The following is a 21,427-nucleotide window of genomic DNA, read 5'->3' as shown; positions in this document are numbered from 1 at the left end:
TTTGCCCACCTTGGCCCGCGATGGCGCCCGCTCTTACCGCTCGTGATCTCGAAGAACCACCAGAAGCCGTCGCCTTCTGTTCATCTTCGGTCGTTTCAGACAGTTCCAAGAAGGCCCCTTCCCCGTCCTGAGCAACCTCTCGCCTTATAGCTCCCCCAGCAAGACCGGCTCATGACCCCCACCCGCCCCGCGTTCCAGCGCATTCGCTGCCTCTGGACGCCCTGCGCTCTCTTTCGGATATGGCTCTCCTAGCTTTCGTTACCCTCGCTCTCGCTGCCGTCAACCATGTTGCGGGCCAAATAGACGATCCTGCGTCTTTGGTCAACATGTTCATCGGCACTACTGCGGGAGGTCACGTCTTCCCAGGTCCGCCTCTCCCTTACCCCGAGCTCTGCCGTAATTCAACCTCCATCTCGTAGGAGCAACCCTCCCCCATGGACTCGCTAAACCCGGCATGGACACCGATTCTCCCGGAAATGTTGGTAACATCAACCCGCTCTACCGCATGAGCTCATCGTTCTCCTTCCCACCCGTAGCAAGCTGGCTATGATCGCGATCCCCAATTCAATGTCGTAGGATTCTCGCAGTTGCACGACCAGGGAACCGGTGGTGTAAGCTCGCTCTACCCATTGGAGATGCAGGAGCTCAGACACGTCTCAGGCGGCCTCGTTGTCCAACTTCAAATTGTTTCCGATCGCTTCCTGCAACAGCTTCGAGGAATGCCAAACGTCTGAAAACGGACGCAAGGTCCTTCGCAAAGTACTGAGCAATGGTCGGTGGTATCTCCGTCCCTTTTTCGACATGAAACTGAACGTGCGCACGCGTAGGCCTCCCCGACGACAGCGCATCGCCAGGATATTTCTCCACCAATCTCGTAAGGACCTGGACCTTTTGGTTTGTCTTGTCCATTAACATGTTCGCATTTCAGACAACGGGCATTCGCGTGGAGCTCACCGCTACACGCCGAACCGCTCTTCATCGCTACACTTTTCCGGCCAGTGTGACCCAGCCGCGCATGGTAGTTGACATCTCCAACGACGGACTCCAGAGCAGCACTATTCCTATCATGACGCTCGACCCCAACACCTCGCGTGTTGTCGGTAAGCTTGACGCAGAATGCGGACGATCATCGTCTCATCGATATGTCCTAGGTGGAGCGGAATTCCAAGCCAGCTTTGGTCCGGGACGCTATAGCGCCTTCACATGCGTGGACTTCAAAGGAGACGGTTTTGACCTCGGGCCTCCTACGGAGTTCGGGACGTGGTTGTCAAACGGCCCCATACTAGGCATGACGAACATCAGGCAGCAGTATCGCGGTAGGTTTTCCCCGTAGCCCCAGGACACGGCTGGTTCTGATCTGTCCTGTAGGTTTCAGGGACGAACTCGGCGCTTTGTTCACCTTTTCCCGTCCGGCTGGTTCTGATCCCATGACCGTGCTCGCACGCGTCGGCGTGTCCTTCATCTCCACTGACCAGGCCTGCGCCAACGCGGAATCCGAGATCCCGGACTTTGACTTCGATAGCGTCAGCACAGCCGCGCGCGCGGCATGGAATGATATACTTGGTCGCATACAAGTAAATACTACAGGAGTTGCAGACAACATTACGTCTCTGTTCTATTCGTCCGTAAGTCCGAGCTTCTTCAACTTGTGGACTTTGCTCACCATTTGATTCAGCTGTACCGGACCCATGTCGTTCCCGCTGACTGTGAGCCCTCGTTGCATCTGCTATCGCCATAGCTGCTGACGACAAACCTAGACACGGACGAAAATCCGCGCTGGACATCGACCGAACCGTACTACGATTCCTTCTACTGCAATGTATGTTGCCCTTGGTCACCTCTAGTCATGATCTCACCCTTGTGACTCAGTGGGACACATTCCGTTCATTGTTCCCTTTAATGTCTCTGCACGACCCTGTCAACTTCGCCCGGATTGTGAGAGGGATGATTAACATTCAGCAGCATGAAGGTCCGTCTCGTGTGCATCTTCCTTTGTGTTCTCACGTCTAACCGAGCGACGGATACCAGGATGGCTTCCTGAGTGTCGTGGAGCAACCGTTCAGCAGTGGATTCAAGGCGGCAGCAGTGAGAGCCTTAGTCTTTACCTTCATCATAGACCATCGAACTTAGCCGGCCCGCTCAGATGGTGATCCGATCGTTGCCGAACTTTTCGTGAAGTATGCGGCGGGCTGTTGACTTAGCGTACGCCGCTTATCCTCATCTCAGGTACCCGAACCACCTGGACGCACTCAATGTCTCTGGGGACGCTCTATACGCATCACTCCTGGCGGACGCCGAAGATCAACCTCCGGACTGGGATTTGCAGGGCCGACAGGTCAACATTTGGAAGTCGCTGGGTTAGATTCACTCTGAACGTTCCTGCGATCCACCAATCCTGACCAACGTACGCTAGGCTACATCCCATCGGACGTCACCGAGCCTAGCGGCACGAACTCCAAGCAGGTCTCCCGCACGTTGGAAGTAAGAGTCGCATACTAGTGTATTCTACTCGAATATCGCTAATGACAATCCGTTCTAGTACGCATTCAATGACTTCAGCATATCCCAAGTTGCTAAACTCATGAACAAGTCGTCAGACGGGACCAAGGTAACATTGTTGGACCATTCAATGAATAACTGAATCGATCCATAATAGTACGCCCAACGCGCCGGAAACTTCGATAACGTCTGGAATCCAAGCATTACCGTCCCCGGTGCTCCCTCGACGGTGAAGGGCATGGTGCAGGTTAGTCAGCGTTCGAGCAGTTCTGGTAGCCAATGTTAAACTCCGAAAAGCCTCGCTTTGCCAATGGCACGTTCAACTTCACGGATCCGAGGCATTGCAGTGTCAACGATCCTCTTCACGCGACATGTTTTTTGAATGCACAAAACCACGACGGTTTTTACGAGAGTTCGCCTATAGTGGTATGTCACGTAGTCCTTCGTTCGGGTCTGGCGTAAACTGAATGCTCCGTATAGTATTCGCAGGTATGCTCGAGCCGAATATGCTCTGGTGAACTGACATGACAACTCTGCCATAGTTTGTACCCCAGGATACCGCCAAGCTCATCGAACTGCAGGGAGGGCCGGACGATTTCATCTCAAGACTCGACTTCATCTTCAATCAGGCAAGTCGACGTTGTCACCCTCATGTTGGCATGACTTGACCGCATACAGAGCTACTTTGATGTCACTGACGAAATTTCGCAACAAATCCCGTACCAATACCATTACGCAAATCGCCCCGGCCTCAGCACGCAAAGATCGAGACAAATCATCGCGCAGTCGTTCAACACATCCGACAATGGTCTACCGGGAAATGATGGTGGGTTGCAATACCGCTCGCGTTGTTCGATGTGACCTCACTCACCTTATTGCAGATTCTGGTTAGTGTCGATTCCCCTCGCGATTGGTGCCTTTGAGATTGTGCGCTCACCCACTGATGCACAGGTGCTATGGGAAGCTTTGCCGCGTTTTTCCTCGCAGGAATGTATCCTGTACCTGCTACGCGCCAGTATCTCCTGTCCTCGCCGTACTTCCCCAAGATCTCATTCTTCAACCCTCTTTTCAACACCACGACGACCATAATAAGCACCAATTTCGAAGGAAACCCTGCCGACGGCGTTGGAGGCAAGGTCTTCGTAAAGGTAAATTTACCCGCAGCGAACGTGCCGTCGCGTCTTACCGACGTATTCGTCCATAGAATGTTACAATCGATGGAACACCGTGGAAGAGTAACTGCTTCATCGAGTGGGATGCCTTTGAGCAAGGTGCTACAATCGAGTTGGAGCTCACAACGGATATCACGCAAGGGTGTGGGCCGACCGCTGACGCCTTGCCACCATCACTCAGCACAGGTGGCTTCGATTAGAAGCGATATCAATGTCACATTTACCGCAATCGACTAAATGCTGGCACCTTGATTGAATTGCCCGTATGGACGATTAGTACGTGCTGCTGTGCAATGTTATTGCCTTCTGCAGCTTTGAGAACCTGCTTGCTTGCTCTAACACCGACGGATTGCGTAGGCGAACCAAAGCCCGCACGGTGCATACTTGCAAGACGTCGGCGTTAAAGCGGGCCTAAAGGCCGTACCCTCTTCGAGGGGCTATGCCTGATTGCTGCTACTGAACATCTCGCTGCACTTCTACTTCCAGTACGCAGGCCCGCTGCTTCTCTATTTTCGCCTCCGACCGGGACAGTGCCCAAGAAGCATCGATCGGTCCAGTGCGTGTGCAGGTTGTCGACTACATAAGAGTGACATGCGAGCCGGATTCTTTCACTGCTCTCAGCCATGCCCTCTTGGTACGAAATCACCAGGCGCGACGACGACGACGACGACGACGATGGTGATAGCGATGACGGGTCGGACAGCGACGATGACGACGACGACGATCGGACCAGTTCGAGCTCACGTTCGAGCGCAGTCACTATTGCAGCGACCGTCGTGGCGGTCTTCGTCGTCCTGCTCCTCATCATCTTGTGTTTCGTGCATTTGAAGAGGAAGAGAGTACGGAGACGAAAAGAGCGCAAACGTGGCCATGTCAATCTGGAGGGCGTGACACCTCGGCAGGAGGAAACGATGATGCTACCACAAACAGTAAGACCTTACGTAGAATATCGCCTTGATGAAAACTTATGCTCTTCTACCAGTTCATCCCGATGCCGGTGAGCAAGGACGTGGAACGGGATTTCAGTGAGACCAAGAGCGATCCGTCGTCGGTGCCACCGTTCGAGCCAACTTCGACAGGTTAGTTCAATCCTGCATTTTCGTCTCTGTCCGCAGCTGAACGCTCTCGCAGGAGGATTCGTGTGGGAGAGATACCCCGGAGATCGAAGGGTGATGCGGCAAAGCGCTGACGCAACTTCGCCTATTATGACCGCGATGGGTTCTTCGTCTGGAGATCACGGACGCCCTTCGACGAACAGCGAGTCTTCTCGGCAGGTTGTTGTTGATCAGAATCCGGGGGCGGAGGACAATGACGCTCTGCTAAGCCAGCACGCCGCTCAGCACGGTCCACCTCCTGACTATGAAGCTGGCCCTAGTCACGAAGACCACACTCATCGCGTCGCCGGCTTGAAGTTCGATGTTGTCTGAGGGGTCCGGAGACTGCATCCTTTCTTTGCTGCTGTGACTTGCTCCTCCTCCTCGGCTTCGCTATGACGGACAAGCGGGTACACGGAGCGTACCGCGATGCGCGCTCGTATTTATGACGTGGACATTTGCGCTAGAACTGTTCGTAGTTCATTCGTAGAATATTCTATCACTCATGTTTACTTGGTGAGGAATCAAGGACATTATTGGAGTCTTTCCGCGAAATAGCTTTTTGTAGTAAGGCGGCACGGATGTCAATGCGCATATATTTACCCTGGCTTTACGTGAGAGATGGAATGACGCCGATCCTCAACGTGCACGCGGCCATATACGAATCCATGACCGCATCTTCAGGATACAAACGTTTCGCACATCATCCCTCCTTCATGTAGAGGTTTGACACTTCTTCATAATCATTTTCTAGGAAAGAAGTCTTTCATTGAACCTGCACAAGAGGGTACGCACGGGCGCCTGCCAGCACGGTCAATTGATCTTCCATGTTGTAGGGAAGGAAATATCGAGGGTTGCTTGCGATCGGTAGGAACAGGAGATCTCTTTGCTGAAAATGGAAACGCATGCTTAGACCTCGTGAAGGACAATCAGGGCACATAAACATGGCGAGCCAGTAACATCTCAGCCCGGACGCAATTACTCATCATGTTCCCCAACATGCCGAGATCTTGTACCAGTATCTACTTTGGAAGATGAGAAGCGCGCGGAAGAGGTCTAGTTACACGCACTTCCACGCAGCGCATTGGCTTATCAGACCCAAAACTTGGCCCTCATGCGGAACGTGAAACATCCCCGCGATGAACGTGCTTGTCGTCAAATGAATCTTCGACAGTGCCAGGAATACGGCGTTGTTTGCAAGGATCGACGTTACGGCAGCCCTCGGGGATTCGCGTACCTGCGAGCATGAGGGTGCTGATTGTCCATCGAACGATCATCCGGCATATTCGCCGGTAAGGGAGATTCCTAGCAAGCTCGTAATCTCGGTCGATTGCGCAAAGATAGACGCCACGCGAGCGTCCTGGCAATTCATCGGCAATGATTGTCGACAAACCGCCGACCAATCAGGCCGCGAGCGTCAAATTCCCAAGTAAGTACATGGACTCAGTGCGGAGGGCGTACATACCGGTACGAAGGCGGTTTAGGACGTTCGCTATGCCGCGCCAGTCCACGGCATCCGAGCTGGCGATAGGCAGTAGGAATACACCCGTGCCATCATGACTCATTTCCTGAGGACGCCTCCACTGGCGCTGTACGTACGAGGAGCTACAACTTGCTACGGTTGGCCTTATGTTCGCATAGGACGACCTGCGAGCACAAGGCGATGAACCTGCTGAGGTTGGTGGCGTCAAATGGCGAAGCATCCCGGATGCTCGATTTACCTTGGGTGCGGCTGAGTTAATCTGTGGTGAATTAGCGCAATAGAGCGGAGTTCATTCACGCGCCCTGCGAGAATAGTGCCGTTCGCGCACCCGCCGGGACGGCTTGCTGTTCTGATGTTCTCAGGGGGAGGCCGAGTTCCTGCGATATTTTACCGAAGCTACGAATCAAAGGCAGGAAGCGGATCCGACACTCCAAAGTGAGATTTGTGCTGCCGTTTCCGGTCATGCGACTCGGGCGTTGCGATAGATTGGCACAGCTCCCTGCGATGGGGGTGCTCGTCTCATTGACGTGTTGCTCCGTGTGCTTTCTCGGGGCTCTCCCAGGTCTATACTATTTATCGCCGCCTGCGCGGGGTTGCTTGAACGTTTGGCCGATGCCGGTTTCCGGCCGCCAACCAGACGGATGTGGGATGCAGAGCTGCGCGAATTCATCGCCACGCAAATATAGCGTTGGGTCTCCCATAGGCAAAGCATGCATGTTATCGCTCGAGTGTCAGCTGGTGCAAAGCGCAGGCTACGTTGCCATAAGCCCAGCCCGTCATGAAACACGTGAAGTTGCGGTCAAAGCTCTGTCGAACACGCACCGGAATTATTTTGACGATGCGAACATCACGCGGATGGACCGAACGACGCGAGCTTCTCCGGAGCACGCAATAAATTCTGGCTCGCGGTGGGGAAGCGCCTTGCGAGCAGCTCTCCTCCAAGCAATCGCCTGCAGCGGACCGGTGGCACGCTCATATCGGACCGCAAGCTTATGGCCGCGGATTGCATGCCTTGCCATCGGGGCGATATATCGCGACTTGCGAGTTGAAGCGCTATGTGCTGCTGCCGTAATGCACAAAAGCTGATGAAAGAGTCGCGATGTGAAGGAGCCAGTCCAGGTTTGGGATGACCCGCGTCCTGAAACGGGTCCTGCACTTCCTTGATCCATCGGCCAGGTCAAGGAAGGTGCAGGTGGGAAGGCCCACGGTGCGGCAATCGTTCGCGAACGGGCGAGGACCGCTATGGTGGCGGAGGCGAGGTACCGCGATTTCAGTGAGGGTGGATCCGAGATTGTCCGACACAGCGAGTTGCGCTGGTGACCGGAGGTGCCCTGCGGTGAGCGTCGGAGAGCCCGGTCATGAACGACGGACGCGGTCGCTACACCTCTGGATATTATAGTGGCGCGAGGCAGCTAGCCGAGCGTCCGCGATAGTAGACAGAAACGGTCTTCTGGGGGGAAGCGGTGTGCTTTCCGGGGGCCAGTTCTGATGAAGACCGAGACCAGCTCGGGTTGGCAGAAGGCGATTGTTATAGTCTGTTATCTCGCCCGACTCAGATCGCGGACATCAGATTCGACATAACCGAGCCGACGCAGCGGACAAGGCAGGAAAGACTAAAGGGCTGACGAAAAATATACATAACGTAGCGAGCGCCTGCGTTCAATTGCCAACACGCCAATCCCGGCCCGCGTCTCGCTGGGCCTCCTCACCGCCGCCCTCCCTCTCGCTCGCCGCCGGACACGTTGTGCGCGCGTCCAGAGAGCGCAGCCGCCATTCCCCGCGATCCGCTCGCTACTTAACCCCACCGCCACCCGCACGAGAGGGATGCTATGCCTCGCCAGTCCACCAGCAGGGACAGGCCCTCCACCTCCACAGCCCCCTACACCATCCCCCAGGACCTCCCCGGGGGCCACTCTCCCCCGCTCGTAGACGACGACCACGAGATGGAACTCGTCGGGTCCGTCGCCGAAGCCCAGAAGAAAACGTTCGTGTGCGCCGTCTGTCGCCGCCTCTTCAGCACCAGCGGCCATCTCGCCAGACACGCCCGCATCCACACCGGGGAACGCAACCACAAGTGCCCGTTCCCGGGCTGCGAAACCCGCTGTTCGCGACAGGACAACCTTCAGCAACAGTACGTCATACATCTTCGCGTCTTCCCCTGCGCTCGTTCTGTGTCTGTGCCCATCACGTCGCTCGAACCCTTCCCCCGTACTCTGGTCCTCTCTTTCAGCTTACCGCGTACTCGGCCTGTACGCCCTTCTCGCGATCCGCCGTTTCGATGTGCATATTCGTTCAACGATTTCCACGCTGTTTAGCCTTTCTTCTCACCGTCGAGACGATTCGTCCCTCTTCGCGCTCGCTCGATACGCATCGTAACTGACTGCTCGACTCCTTCTAGCTACCGCATCCACCTCTCGCCTGGATCCCGTCGTGCATCCAGCGGCACCACCCGAGCGGCAATCTCCGAACAGCGCCGAAAATCAAGCTCGCCTTCCAGGTCGCCGTCCCGCCCACCTGGACCGAGCTCTGCATCCCGATCTTCGCGATCCATCGCCTCGAAAGGGCCCTCCTACGTGTCCAAACCGAGGCGAATCCAATCCAAGCCTGCGGCGGGAGATCCTGGCGCGCTCCCCGGAAGCCCTCAGGAAGAAGTCCGGATACGCCTCCCTTCTCCGACTCTTCTCCCCCGGCGCCGCGTCCGCGCCAATCCTGGCGAGCTCCGCATACGGATGGCTGTACCCCCCACTCGCCATCCCTCCCCCTCCCCGTCCCCCGAGACGAGCTCTGCCTCACGATCGCCTCGTGCTTCTCCCGGAACAGCTCCGGGTACTCTGGCCCACCATCTGTCCACGGCAGGGGGCGGACGAGAATCGCCGATCGATCTCACCCACCCGAACGTGCCGAGCCCGCCGGATACGCCTCCGCCCTTGGTAGAAGCGCCACTATCTGCCCGTATCGCGCGTTCAGCAGAGTTTTCGGCGTACGGTCGGACGCTCTCCCCTCATCGGTCTGCGGTTCCTAGCGGACCCTTTCCCTCCACGTCCGGTTCGGGCTCTTCGGCCTCCCCGGCATCAGCACCATCCCCCGCGGACGCTCGTCCTGACTCGAGAGAAGCAACGCGATCGCCAGCCGTCCCGTTTCCGCCTCCCATGCCTGTTGTGCATGTCGCTTCCGAGAACGGCGATGCGATCCACATCCAGACCTTGCAGCACTATACCCTCTCCGGGAACTCGTCCTCCCTCGCTGGGGCGACGGATCCCGATAACGGTCTACGAATGCCTCGTCCTGCGGCTAGATTCGGGCGAACGGGCGTCGTAGCTTACGAGGAACAGGCGAGGCAGGCTACGATTGCGACCGCCTTGGGGTATGCACCGGTGGCCTATGGCGCATTTGGCGCCGGTGGGCCCGGTATGGTCGCAGCAGATGTGTCATTGGATGGTATGCAGCACGACGACGCTCCCACGTCGCAAGAGGGAGCGGACGCTCACACTGCGACCGATGGATCTCCGGCCGCCGGTTACCTCGCTGAAGGGGCTACATATGCCCACCAGGAAAATTACCTTTACCAATACGAGCATGCGCCGGACACATCCTCACAGTACCCCGCGAATCCATCGTCCCTGGAAGGCCGTGGCTCAGGCGAACCCGTCTTTGCGCCTCAATTTCTAAGATCCTCCACAGACGCTGAACAGAATGTGGCTCACGCTGTTCAGCATTCGCCAGATCAGCTCCCCCTCGAGACGTCTGGAGCTTATCCCGCGTATGAGGAGCCTCACGCGCAGGTGTTCCAACAGTACGATCAGTATGGTGTGCTCCAGCAGGATCGTGCGCTAGCGACGCCATCGGCCTCCAACGCTCACCCTCAGGATAGCATGACATACTCTGGAGACCTTTACGGCGACTCCCAGACAGCTGGTGGCCCACCCATCCCGAACTACGATTCTCGCCCGACTAGCCGGCATTTACCTACGGCAGCTTCCCGTCCAGTCTCGCCGGTGCCTATGGCAGGCTATCCTCACGCCGCCGCTGTGCTACCCTCGGGTGACCGCTCTGCCTACAACGAGTTCCAATATAGTCATGACCACGCCGCCAGATCTGCCGATGACCCTGCTTCTGTTCCATTTGTTTCTGCAAGTAATACCCCCGAGGAGCCTGCTATAGATGGGTTTGGCTACGCGCACACTTCTGGCGACTACTTCGATCACGTCCCGCCCCCTGCCAGCTCCTACCAGCCTCTTCCTCAGGGTCATCGCCAAAGCCCGATTGTACCTACAACGACAACGGCGATTCCTCCTGGTGCCGTGACGGCCGAGGTCAATATGCCGTCCACTTACGTGGGCGCCGTACATAATGTGCATCACGCAGACCACAACGCCGCACGCCCTCGATCTCATTCGTACGTTCAGTACGCGGATCCCGACTCCGATTACGTCGACTTTGCAGCTTCTCAAGTGCATCCGAGTATCCCGGCCGTCGCTCCTGGTAGCCGGTACGCCTCACCACCACTGCCCGTTGTCTCGCACGTGCAGGGTGGATTCGTAGGCATGCCGGTCAACGAAGGGTACGGCCATCATGAACGAGATTCTCAGCCTGTGTTCCGCCTCCTGTTCCCGGAACAGCCACCGGCTTCCTCCCCTCCGCCGCAGATGCAGGATCACTACGCTTCTAGGCCAGAGTCCTCGGAGCATGGACACCCGTCGTTCGTTCACACTACGATGTTGGAACCCGCAGTCGCGATCTCGACCATGGATCACTCGTACCCTCCGTCCGCAGCCGCGACCCAGCTTCGCCAGCAGGCCGAAGCGACATACTCTCACCAGACGTACATTCACCCCTTGAACCCGTCCCCGGTCGCTTCATACCATCAGGCAGCCCACCTCATTCAACAAACTCGCTTTAATCAGGCGGTAGAATACGATACTTCGCACTCGTCTCAAGTTTTAGTCGGCCAGGTCTCTCATCTCCCCAGCGCTATCCATCAAACTCAGCACGGCCTACACGGGCACGGCGCGTCAGGACACACTCGAGACATGTGGACGAGTGGTGACGCAGGTACCGTCGTTGGCTAAGGATGGCTCCTCAGATATCACCACCGCGCCATGCTTCCTTCCTCGCCGTCGGAAGTCGTTTTGCTCCTCTTTTCCTTTTTACTGGGATGCATTGTGTAGCTATCGATTGTAACCATATTGCATTGCTTTCGTTCGTGTTCATTCATCCACCCCATGCTGCCGCAACAATCTTCCACCACACGTTCACGTCCTGACCTTTCGCCATGTCCTCGCCCGTCCATCCCATCCGCGTCTCACATTCGTTAGTTTACGTGCGCAATAGACCAGTGTACCAGAGTACATAGTTTGTATGATGTAGATATCTCATTCCGTGCAAACTGCTCTCCCGGGGCGCACATGGATATCGAAACCGTCTAAGTGATGGGGTATAGAAGTACATGGCGTGCACAAGGTGGTTATACATCTGCAATGTGTAGCTACATCCGAGATGGGGAGTGAACAAACTAATCGAAGGCAGATATACTAATGAGCCGAAGGGACGTGTGTGTACCCATCTATGTCTTGGCCTTCGCCATATTTTTGCTGATGAGCTTCGCCTTCTCGATCGCGGCCTCCGACTGTTTCATGAGCGACTTCTTGTAGTCGACGATGGTGATGTCCTCCTTCGTGAGGTTGCGGATCTTGCGGTCCCTCACCTCCCACAGTTCCTCGGCGACCTGGCTGATGAGTCGGAAGTCGTGCGATACAATGACCACACCACCCTCGAACTCCTTGATCGCGACGGCAAGCGCGTCGATGGATTCCATGTCCAAGTGGTTCGTCGGCTCATCCAATAACAGAATGTGGGGATGCTCCATGGCAAGCTGTGCGAACACGACACTGGGGCACGCGAGTGAGCGTCTGCTCGTCCGGGGACGCTGGATTACACTCACCGGTTCCGGAGACCGTCGGAAAGGTGAGCAATCGGCGATGTCTGATGTTGGCCCGAAAGACCAAATCGCCCAAGCTGCGCTCTCCACGCTTGCAAGTCCTTCTCCGGGTACTTCTGGGAAAAGAGGGCCTGGAAGTACTCAATCGGGCTCTTGTCGTATGGTAGCTGGTCCGCCGAATGCTGAGAGTACTTGGCAAGTTTGAGGGAGACGTGCCGGGAAACGGTGCCTTCGCAGGGTTGCAAAGCTCCGGTGATAAGGTGAAGGAGCGTCGATTTGCCGGTACCGTTGGCACCGAGGATGGCGATACGAGAGTCCATACTGAAAGACATTATGAGCGATATGTTCGCAACAAAGACAGAGATACGCACTCGATACCGAAAGACAGGTTCTGATACAGGTAGTCTTCCTTCTTGCCGGAGTAGGAGAACGCAACGTTGTCGAAAGCCAGGATAGGAGGCGGCAGCTTGTGGATGTCCTCAAAGTGGAATCGGAGCTGGCGCGACTTCTCGATCTTCTCGATAAGGCCGTCCGCCTCCATCTTGTCGATGATCTTCTGCTTGGACTTGGCTTGTTTCACGAGATTAGCGTATGTACCGGCGGACGCAATGAACCTGGAGATCTCGTCAGCGCCATGGCCAGCTACGAATCAACCTCAATACCGTACTTCTTGATGTGCGCGATTTCGTCTTGTTGTTTTTGGTACGCCTTCATCTGATTCACCTCGTTCTCGGACTTCGTTCTCACGTAAGTCGAGTAATTACCACCGTAGTACACCAGCTTCTTCTTCGGGGTCAGGTCCATGATGTTGGTGCAGACTTCATCCATGAAATCCTGGGAGTGCGATGTGATGACGAGAATGTGGTTATACGTGCTGAGGTATGCCTCGAGCCAGACGACGGCACCGAGATCCAAGTGGTTGGTAGGCTCATCAAGTAATAGCAAATGAGGCTTGATGAACAACGCTCGGGCAAGGGCGACGCGCATACGCCAACCACCGGACATGTCTTTGGTAGGCTTTTGCATCATCTGCTGCGTGAAGCCGAGACCGTGAAGGATGGAGCCGGCCTTAGTCTCGAAAGTGGAGGGGTCGAGTTCTTCGAGCTCCTCATAGGCCTGATCGAGGGCGACATCGTCCGGGTCATCTGCGATGGAGAGTTCTTCTATGCGGGCTTCGAGTTTGGCCACTTTTTCCTGGAAGACAATGTTAGGCGACCTACGATGCCTTGGCTCGGTGATACTACTTACCCTCGCGGATGCAACGATGAAATCGAGCGCGTTGACATCTGAGGGCTCTGCCTCTCCCCGCACGAGGTAGATGTCGATGTGGTCGGGGATTTCAATGTCGCGATCTGCGATGGACTGCAGAAGAGTGGACTGCGTGATGATGAGTGAGCTATCTGATGCTGGGTATGAACACATAAAGATCAGAGCTTTGCTTACCTTTCCCGAACCATTTTCTCCCAGTAATCCGTAACGATTGCCGTAGTTAAACGAAATCTCGGCATTCTCGATCAATAACCGACCATGGAAAGACAGCGTATACGAGTCGATCTTGATGTCGCGTCCCTTGGGATCGGATACGAGCACACCGGCTGCGCTCCTGTATATTAGCAACGTCCGTCAGCGTGAGCTCGTACATGAGACGCATTCAATCGTCCAAGGACGTGGACAAGGGACGATGTAGGTTTGCAAGACAAATAACACACCGATCTGTGGCAATCCTCAGCTTCTCCATCGCGCTGAGATCTTCTTTGCTGGTAGCTGCAGACAAGCTGGTCATCGGCGTGCTGGCGGTGCTGCCGTTGGTGCTGCCAGTGGGGGTGTCGGTGGTGGAGGACGCATCGGTGCCCTTGCCTTTGCTCTTGGCGGCACCTTTCGCAGCCTTCTCAGCAAGACGCTTCTGTTTGGATGCGGAGGGTGCCATGGCTGACGGCGATGAGGAGGAAAGCAAGCAGGCCCGGGGTAGAGCTTTGCACAGGATCGATGAAAACTGTTGCAGATCATAAATTATAATCGTGGGAAGCATGACTTGAGCGCTGCTGATACGGCCAACCACCTTCAGCTTGACCTTCAGGTACATAAACCAACATCATCATCCAGCGCGCACCCGAAACAATCTCCCTGGATGCCGTTCGTGCTTACTGATGTAATGGATTGCGCACCCCCGTCGAGGGGTATAAAAATCGATGGACTCACGAAGCTGCTCTGCACACGATCCGAATACTTACCGTTACGCTTCATGATCGCTTTCGATTCCTTGAGATCGGCCCGCTTGGGAGCATCCAGTGCTACTCGAGCTAGTAGTCAATTGCGACAGCATGTGCACTTGCGACGGTGCGATTCATCTTTACACATAATTCACCCGATTCTTATCGCTGTTGCTGCAGTCCCACCATGCCAGCGCTATGAATGAAACCTATCGTACATTCAGCACGAGCTCGCGAACTTGGGCAGAAGTTAGCAAGCGGCCGTCTCTCGGCGATATGTCCATACCGAAGTACATTCAAGCGCTCGGGACAAGGCCTCACATCCCGAGTCGGACTTGGAAGCTTCGGCACGGGATGATGTAGATGGTCCGGATGAGTTCAAGTAAAAACTCGAAGTAAGGTGTCCGGACGCCCTTACACGAGGTGTGTTCGTCTCTCGTGCATAGGCAGCAACAACCAGCCACATATACCCAATCTCGAAACCGGGCACAGCATGTGCAGCGGGCCCCATCAGTAGTGGGCAGCAAGACATAGGCGTTATCGAGCGTGCAAGTAGAGATACACATCGTAGTAGGTTGGCATGCCTCCTTATATTTACCCCGCCCTCCGTAATGCAACGAGGTGAATATGATGATTCGCCCTAGAGAAAACAGGTGGCTGGTCAAGCCCATTTGAAGGCACCATGTGGGCAGTCAGCGCCAGCGCCCACCATATCGTCGGTTGGCGACGCTGAGCGACGATGCTACATTCAGGTTTCTCCGCCGGAAACCTGTTAGAACGGAGGCTTGGACCTATTCAGGTGTATGGACCGGGATTTGATCATGAGCACATAAACAGGAGGCGTCCGGGAAGATAAGATATATAGTGACCGGCGTTTGTACTTAGATTTCTCCCACACTGCTCTCTTCCATACCGACCGGAAGCTGATCTCCGCACGCAGGCTCGGAGTATCCGAACTTGCTGTCCTTGACATGTCTGACCGACCGCGGCTCGATAACGCTGTTCGACTGTCTGGGCTTACTGTCATAGCCATCGTCATCCCGCGCACGGTTCATTTCGACTGCTGATCCAGTTGACCCATGCGCCATCGACGATCCGTGTCAACGTCGTGAACAGACTGTCCCGCGACAGCTGCTCTTGGCCTCAACTTGCGACTCTATTCCACGAGCGCCAATGTATTTTGATTGACGTCTTGGAGCACTGGAGCAAATGATTGACCGGTCCTCCTTGTTTTACCGTGACGTAGGGTTCCGGTCAATCTCAAGAAGCCTTCGGACTCAGGTGATAGGCTTGGAATACGCTTCCTAAGGCTTCATATAGCCTATGCCGTTCAGAAACCGAGACAACTGCTCACACCGGAACCTCCGGATATCAGCGGTAACCAACACGTGCAGCGGAAGGACGGAGTACACGATCCAGAGGTCGACGCATAGGGGAGGAGGCCATGTCTCTGTCCATGCGTTCTCGAACCCCATGTGGCAGCCGAAACTCATGACGATGTTTCCGGGCCTGTTGGCCAGACTTGTCACGCCGCGGGACGACGATAGGCCCTCCGTCCGCGGCTTCCGCTCTGGTCTAGCTCACAGGTGGCGCCGGCGATCGCCACAGCGACGCCCTTGTACTTAAAGTCTGGTTCATCTGCTTGTCCCGTCTCTCAGACCGCGACAGAAAACATGGCCGACATCAAGAACGTCTCGGTTGTTGGTCACACGACTTCCTCCAGCCCAAGGCCGCATGTGGTTTACACTATCGCGGTCAAACGCGAGGACGGCACGAGCTATGAACTTCACAAACGATACTCTGAAGTGAGTCTCTTCCGCGCATGTCGTTGCTGTCGTCTCATGTACGTATGACCCCCAGTTTGTCGCGCTTCACGAAGCTCTTGGTGATCCGCATCGCCTTCCGCCCAAGCGCATTCTGGCCACCCACTTTGTCCCATCCGCTTGGGTTGACGACGCGCTCATCTCAGAGCGCAAGTCAGGCCTAGGACTGTACCTATCTGACCTCATATCTTCCAAGACCAGTTCTCCTCTTCTGGATGCGTTTCTTTCTCCTCCAACTACGTCGTCCAAGCGTCCTGCACTGCATCCCGAAGATGCCTTACCGTCTACTTTGTCCCGCAAGACCGCCCTTTCTCTCAAAGAGGCTCAGGGCGAAGTTCAAGCGGCGGCGTCTAGCTTGATTGCTGCTTCCTATTACCCCGACTGGGCCGCCGACACTCTTGCGCCGGAGAGCATCGACTTCTCCAAGTTCGACATCCTCTTCTTCGGTACGTCTTGGCCACCTGTCGGCCCTGGTACCCCGTGCACACGAGGCTAACGGTAACCACATAGCGTTTGCGACACCCAACTCTTCCTCTACCATCTCCTGGGACGATGGAGCTACCGGCACCCTGAAGCGCCTGGTGAGCGCGGCGAACAGCAGTGGAAAGGGCACAAAGATCGTCTTGAGCATCGGTACGTGCATGCGATCTGATATTAATGGCGTTGTGGATGAACTAACATGTGGGTTTCAGGGGGGTGGGGTGGCTCGTACTACTTCTCGCAGGCCATGTCGACATCCGCAAACCGAACGAAATTCGTGAATGCGGCCGTGAGCGCCGTTAACACTTATGGCTTGGCTGGTCAGTTTCTAGTCCGAACGATGCATTATTGTGTCTTGATCCTTGCTTTGGATATTAGGTATCGATATCGATTGGGAGTATCCCAACTCTTCGGGCGCCGGCAACCCATTCTCGTCTTCCGACTCTGCCAACCTACTGAGCTTCTTCAAGTCGTTACGCACCGCCCTTGGTTCCTCCAAGGTATTTCCCCTTCCTATCCGCAGCTGATAGCATCGATCCAAGCAATATATGCAGATCATCTCCGCCGCCGTGACCCAACAGCCGTGGTTGGGATCGAATGGCAGTCCCCTTACAGACGTCAGCGCTTACGCTGCTCAAATGACATACGTGAATATAATGTGAGTTAACAAGATAATTGTAGTCATCGTCAGAACCTCACGTCTGTTAGGAACTACGACGTGTGGGGCGCCTCGGCTACTCCGGGTCCGAATGCGCCGCTCGGAAACCTTTGCGGAAATGCAACGCAACCCCAAGCGTCCGCTCAAGCGGCGTTCGCTGCATGGACAAAAGCGAAGATGCCCGCTAACAAACTTCTCCTCGGCCTTCCGTTGTATGGGTGAGTCTGGGCCAGGTCGCGGCTGTGAACGTTATTGACGTATCTCTTAGATACGTGAGCAAGAGTACCAAGACCACATTGACCAAGATAGCTATGCCTCCTGCGGGTTTTGTGCCTTCGATCCATCAAGCACGCGTTCCTGCATGCCCCTTACCTGCCGCGTCCAAAGAGCCGACGGCGGTTGTTCCTGGGGAAGAGCCCGTCTTCTTGAACAACAAACACGAGCGGGCGCGTCCATCTACCACGATACACGCCGAAGCTGCCGCCGGTGACCTCAGTTCATACTTCGGTCAGTCTTGCTTGTGTGCGAACGGTACATTGTCTGAACAGTTTCACGACGGTTTTTCAGGTCAACAAATCGCTTTCAACCAGATAATAGCCCTAGGTGCACTGAAGAAGAGCGGTAGTGTCTATGTGCAAGCCAATGGTTATACCGAGGGTACGGGCGTGAACGCTATACCGAGTTAAAACAACGTTTCACTGACCCACTTTAATCAGGTTGGGATGACTGCTCGGATACACCTGTACGTACGACCGTTTTCTTGCCACATCATACAACACTAACCTTCCTCGGACAGTTCCTCTTCAACACGTCGAGGTCCACTGTCGTCACCTACGACGATACATATTCGCTCGCAGACAAGGCGGCATATGCGAAGTCTTCTGGTATGGCCGGCTGTTTTACGTGGTCCATGGACCAGGTACGCATCAATCCGTGCCTGCTTCCTCTACGCAGTTGACCCTGTTGGCAGGACGATGGATATTCGCTGCAGAACGTCATTCGATCCAGCTTGGGAAAATGATGGTGGTAGCTTTACGATTGTTTCATATGTATTCCTAGGACTTGGGCACATGTAATGAAGATCTACTTCACGACTTTGCAATGATAACGTGTCTTTCATACGTGTACTTACCACCTTCTATGAGTGAGGGAGTCTTCCTTTATTGTGGAGCTAGTTGACGTTCACGCTGTCTAGGAACGCCTATCGACCGAGGTTTAACCTTAGGGTTAGATCGCCGAGGAGTCGTCAGAGCAGCAAAAGCGATACAGCAGTCAAAGCTCTGAAAAACGCTGAGAAGGTGGCCGAAGGGTCGAGATGGAGAGTATGAAAAACTCACGAGGATGAAAAGAACATCAATGCATCTATTGTCGATATCAGCAACTGTGACAGATCCTTTCCGAAAGGTGCGTACATTGCACGAGAAGGAATGCCTGAGAGGTAGCAATTAACTGTCAGTTTCAGAAAACCTTCTGAGCGGAAGCGGAAGCTACTGACCGATAACGTGTCAACGTTCCCATCTGGGGAATATAGTTGCGATACAATGAGTTGGCTTCACCGCGACGAAGTTAGATCATGCGCCAAGAAGTGAGAACGAGCGGCTTACTTGACGGCGGCTGGAGTTCCACTCAGGAATGTTGCTACGAATCGCTCAACCTTGGCATCTTCAGCGATGAGTCCGCGGCGGACCATTGCTTGCACGATGAAGACGCCTGTGAACGTACTAAGGGATGCAGGCCAGCATCGCAGAAAAGAGTGGCGCACCGATCACCGGAAGCACGAATAACTTCGCACCGGCCACCGCAAACATGGCTACGATGGGTAGTCGTGAAACGGGACGCGATAGACGCAGTCTTGCAAAAGACGCGCCGAGTAATACCAGAGCCATTGGAATGGTTATGGAACCTAGGAAAGATGCTGAAGGTTCGTGAGTTCAACAGAGCGATCGTTGCTGCAATGATACTCCTACCTGTGTCAATGACAAAGTTGAGCACGGGCTTTCCATCGGGCCCACGCCAACTGCCACTACTGTATTTGTCGCTTATGGCAGAGACGTCAACAAATAGCGCTTTGAGGGGCGTGATCAAGGCAATTGGCAGCGAGATCGCGATTGTCAACGTAATGGGCGTGATGACCACCCGTAGCGGGGCAATAGCTTTGAGTATTGGACCAAAAGCTGAACTGCATGTGGAGGAGGACGCCGATGATCGGTCATCACCAGGAAGGTCCTCGGGACAGACGGTTTCCGCAGGCAAAGACTGCTGCTGGGGCGCCTGGGTATGGACATGAGGCCTTGACGAGGACGGCCATGCGGCCGATGCTCGGCGTGACCGGAATGAGGGCGTGGAGAGGTGGGACACTTGGCGAGCCAGCTTGATGTCAGGATCGTTGTCGTCTGCAATCGCGGAATTACATGGTTCCGGCTCGACTTCTACAACATCGCCCAGTTCAGCTTGCTCTACATCTCGATCTTCCGGAGCGGGGCCTTTCTCCTTCTCCTCCCTGCGGGTTGGGGAAACCGGACGGAAAGGAAGGGGAAGGGGCCGCCGGCGCAGAAGATATCGTGCAATCCATCCACCTATGGGCTTCTGATCCCAGGCGATTCGGACTTCTGCATATCTGCCCTGAGGAACTGCCGGTCTGGGATATCGTATTGAGCAATGATACTGACATAGATATGCTGCGTTTTTTGTTTACCTGTAATCCCACGCGAGCGAAGCGGCTGCGCCGAAAACCCAAAAGCATATATGATAACAGACGATGAATATCGCCACGTAAGATACGCCCACTGCGAACTCGGGGCTAAGTGTAAGTGCCGCCTTGATGAAATCGGTGTACTCACGCGCGGAATCCGAATCGCCGTTGAAAGGTTTTTGCTGAGTGACTGTCGTCACCACTGCGTTCGCTGCACGACTACGTCAGGGAAGCTGGAACGATCGGATGATGCACGGACTGACGCAAGTTCCCCCAGTTGCTAAGCCCGCATAGAACGACTATGCCTTGCCAGAAATTTCGCGGAACGTAGCACACCTCTCTGATTAACAGTCCGAAGGTGAAACCGATGAGCACGTAGATGAATGCTATGAGCATAAGTGGTCCAATGGCGGAGACATTCTGAGGCGTGAATGCAGGAACGATATTCGCGAAGATGAGAGCGGGCAAGGATACATTCATGGTGACTTGCGAGGCCCCCCGTGTTGCTGCGGGAGGAAAGAGATCCCTCTTTGCGAGCACATAGCCGAAGAAGATGGTGAGGAACCTGTGAGACTGTTTAGTATTTCCATGACATATCGCAGTCCTCGAGACGCACATTTTGAGAAGAGGCATAATCCCGCTGTAGATCAAGAAGCCTGCAGTCGCCATCTTGCCAGTCGCACTACCCAGCTTCTCCCTGTGTTGCTGTAGTGAAGTACTACGGAGGGTCGGACACCTCCTCGATACGGCTGAGCAAAAGATAGGCAAGTGCGATTTATCAGACGTACTCTCATTCGGAATTAGAAGACACTCGGCCCATCGGCGCCGTCACCAGCAGGATCGCCTGTCCGTACACGACGCATGATAGATTCACATGCGCAGAGCACGATGGAAAGAATATCTCATATCCGCACTGAAGTATTGTTGTTTCTAGAGTTGTCCGTATTACTTTGACAAGAGCATGTAATCTATCGCCGTCAAGAGCTGGCCGACAGTGGCCGACACGAAGCGCGATGCCGCACCTCGATGTTGCACAGGCCCACCCTGAGGCGGCCCGACGCTGATCCGGCGAGCTCAACCTTAGCCAATTGCAAGTCCGCATGCCGCCTCGCACGAATCCAACTTACCATGTATACGGCTTGCAATCGCACAGAGCACGTAGGCAGACAACACTCCCTGTACGCCTTATCTGCGTATTCAACATACGGCTTCTCTCTCTAAATTGCAAGAATACTCAAGGCAATATCATGCATCCAGCGTACCGGGCCCCTGCTCGTGCTGAGGTCGTCCATTCTCCACGACTTCGGAATTGTCTCGCCTTCGTCGGAGGTCTCTGTCATACGCCGCAGCGGCTTCCTTTGAGCATTGAATTCCAACG

The 21,427-nt window shown here is 55.0% G+C and overlaps 7 protein-coding genes across 7 annotated transcripts; 4 read left to right on the top strand and 3 right to left on the bottom strand.

The window, feature by feature from the left end:
- Positions 1–196: 196 nt before the first annotated feature.
- Positions 197–3,896, top strand: PUNSTDRAFT_51653 (glycoside hydrolase family 92 protein). Its single transcript, XM_007382572.1, has 24 exons — positions 197–366; positions 420–478; positions 537–611; positions 661–772; positions 828–874; positions 929–1,100; positions 1,152–1,316; positions 1,369–1,625; positions 1,676–1,706; positions 1,758–1,819; positions 1,870–1,969; positions 2,029–2,085; positions 2,144–2,177; positions 2,227–2,357; positions 2,414–2,481; positions 2,540–2,608; positions 2,657–2,746; positions 2,797–2,925; positions 2,980–2,988; positions 3,042–3,128; positions 3,178–3,325; positions 3,381–3,386; positions 3,451–3,647; positions 3,704–3,896. Exons 1-24 carry the CDS (start codon positions 240–242, stop codon positions 3,869–3,871), a joined length of 2,400 nt encoding a protein of 799 aa, XP_007382634.1. The 5' UTR covers positions 197–239; the 3' UTR covers positions 3,872–3,896.
- A 398-nt stretch (positions 3,897–4,294) lies between these two features.
- On the top strand, positions 4,295–5,098 carry PUNSTDRAFT_112870 (uncharacterized protein; the record flags this gene model as incomplete). Its single annotated transcript, XM_007382571.1, has 3 exons — positions 4,295–4,600; positions 4,654–4,750; positions 4,803–5,098. 3 exons carry the CDS (start codon positions 4,295–4,297, stop codon positions 5,096–5,098), a joined length of 699 nt encoding a protein of 232 aa, XP_007382633.1.
- Positions 5,099–5,647: 549 nt separating this feature from the next.
- On the bottom strand, positions 5,648–6,972 carry PUNSTDRAFT_51651 (uncharacterized protein). The gene is made up of 4 exons (XM_007382570.1): positions 6,577–6,972; positions 6,231–6,434; positions 5,836–6,125; positions 5,648–5,787 (listed from the first exon to the last, which is right to left on the bottom strand). The coding sequence occupies exons 1-3, from the start codon at positions 6,710–6,712 to the stop codon at positions 5,878–5,880; spliced, it is 588 nt and encodes a 195-aa protein (XP_007382632.1). The 5' UTR covers positions 6,713–6,972; the 3' UTR covers positions 5,648–5,787; positions 5,836–5,877.
- Positions 6,973–8,221: 1,249 nt separating this feature from the next.
- On the top strand, positions 8,222–8,392 carry PUNSTDRAFT_19416 (uncharacterized protein; the record flags this gene model as incomplete). Its single annotated transcript, XM_007382569.1, has 1 exon — positions 8,222–8,392. A coding segment is annotated over one exon (171 nt), but the record flags the coding sequence as incomplete, so codon positions are not given.
- Positions 8,393–11,662: 3,270 nt separating this feature from the next.
- Positions 11,663–14,142, bottom strand: PUNSTDRAFT_51650 (P-loop containing nucleoside triphosphate hydrolase protein). Its single transcript, XM_007382568.1, has 7 exons — positions 13,896–14,142; positions 13,630–13,789; positions 13,435–13,563; positions 12,854–13,380; positions 12,558–12,800; positions 12,190–12,507; positions 11,663–12,136 (listed from the first exon to the last, which is right to left on the bottom strand). Exons 1-7 carry the CDS (start codon positions 14,111–14,113, stop codon positions 11,812–11,814), a joined length of 1,920 nt encoding a protein of 639 aa, XP_007382630.1. The 5' UTR covers positions 14,114–14,142; the 3' UTR covers positions 11,663–11,811.
- Positions 14,143–16,069: 1,927 nt separating this feature from the next.
- Positions 16,070–18,378, top strand: PUNSTDRAFT_101142 (glycoside hydrolase family 18 protein; the record flags this gene model as incomplete). Its single annotated transcript, XM_007382567.1, has 13 exons — positions 16,070–16,201; positions 16,257–16,665; positions 16,730–16,852; positions 16,912–17,019; positions 17,078–17,199; positions 17,254–17,357; positions 17,408–17,575; positions 17,626–17,710; positions 17,774–17,864; positions 17,925–18,014; positions 18,074–18,099; positions 18,154–18,276; positions 18,328–18,378. The coding sequence occupies 13 exons, from the start codon at positions 16,070–16,072 to the stop codon at positions 18,376–18,378; spliced, it is 1,632 nt and encodes a 543-aa protein (XP_007382629.1).
- A 78-nt stretch (positions 18,379–18,456) lies between these two features.
- PUNSTDRAFT_101141 (auxin efflux carrier) lies at positions 18,457–20,790 on the bottom strand. The gene is made up of 11 exons (XM_007382566.1): positions 20,666–20,790; positions 20,313–20,614; positions 20,198–20,260; positions 20,053–20,143; positions 19,325–19,995; positions 19,120–19,272; positions 18,962–19,067; positions 18,853–18,907; positions 18,770–18,788; positions 18,695–18,719; positions 18,457–18,637 (listed from the first exon to the last, which is right to left on the bottom strand). Exons 1-11 carry the CDS (start codon positions 20,716–20,718, stop codon positions 18,604–18,606), a joined length of 1,572 nt encoding a protein of 523 aa, XP_007382628.1. The 5' UTR covers positions 20,719–20,790; the 3' UTR covers positions 18,457–18,603.
- Positions 20,791–21,427: the final 637 nt, after the last annotated feature.

Source organism: Punctularia strigosozonata, assembly GCF_000264995.1.
Source record: "Punctularia strigosozonata HHB-11173 SS5 unplaced genomic scaffold PUNSTscaffold_4, whole genome shotgun sequence".
NCBI classification, from domain to species: Eukaryota; Fungi; Basidiomycota; class Agaricomycetes; order Corticiales; family Punctulariaceae; genus Punctularia; species Punctularia strigosozonata.
Note: the sequence above shows the minus strand (reverse complement) of the source record. Positions and strands in the feature narration are given on the sequence as shown.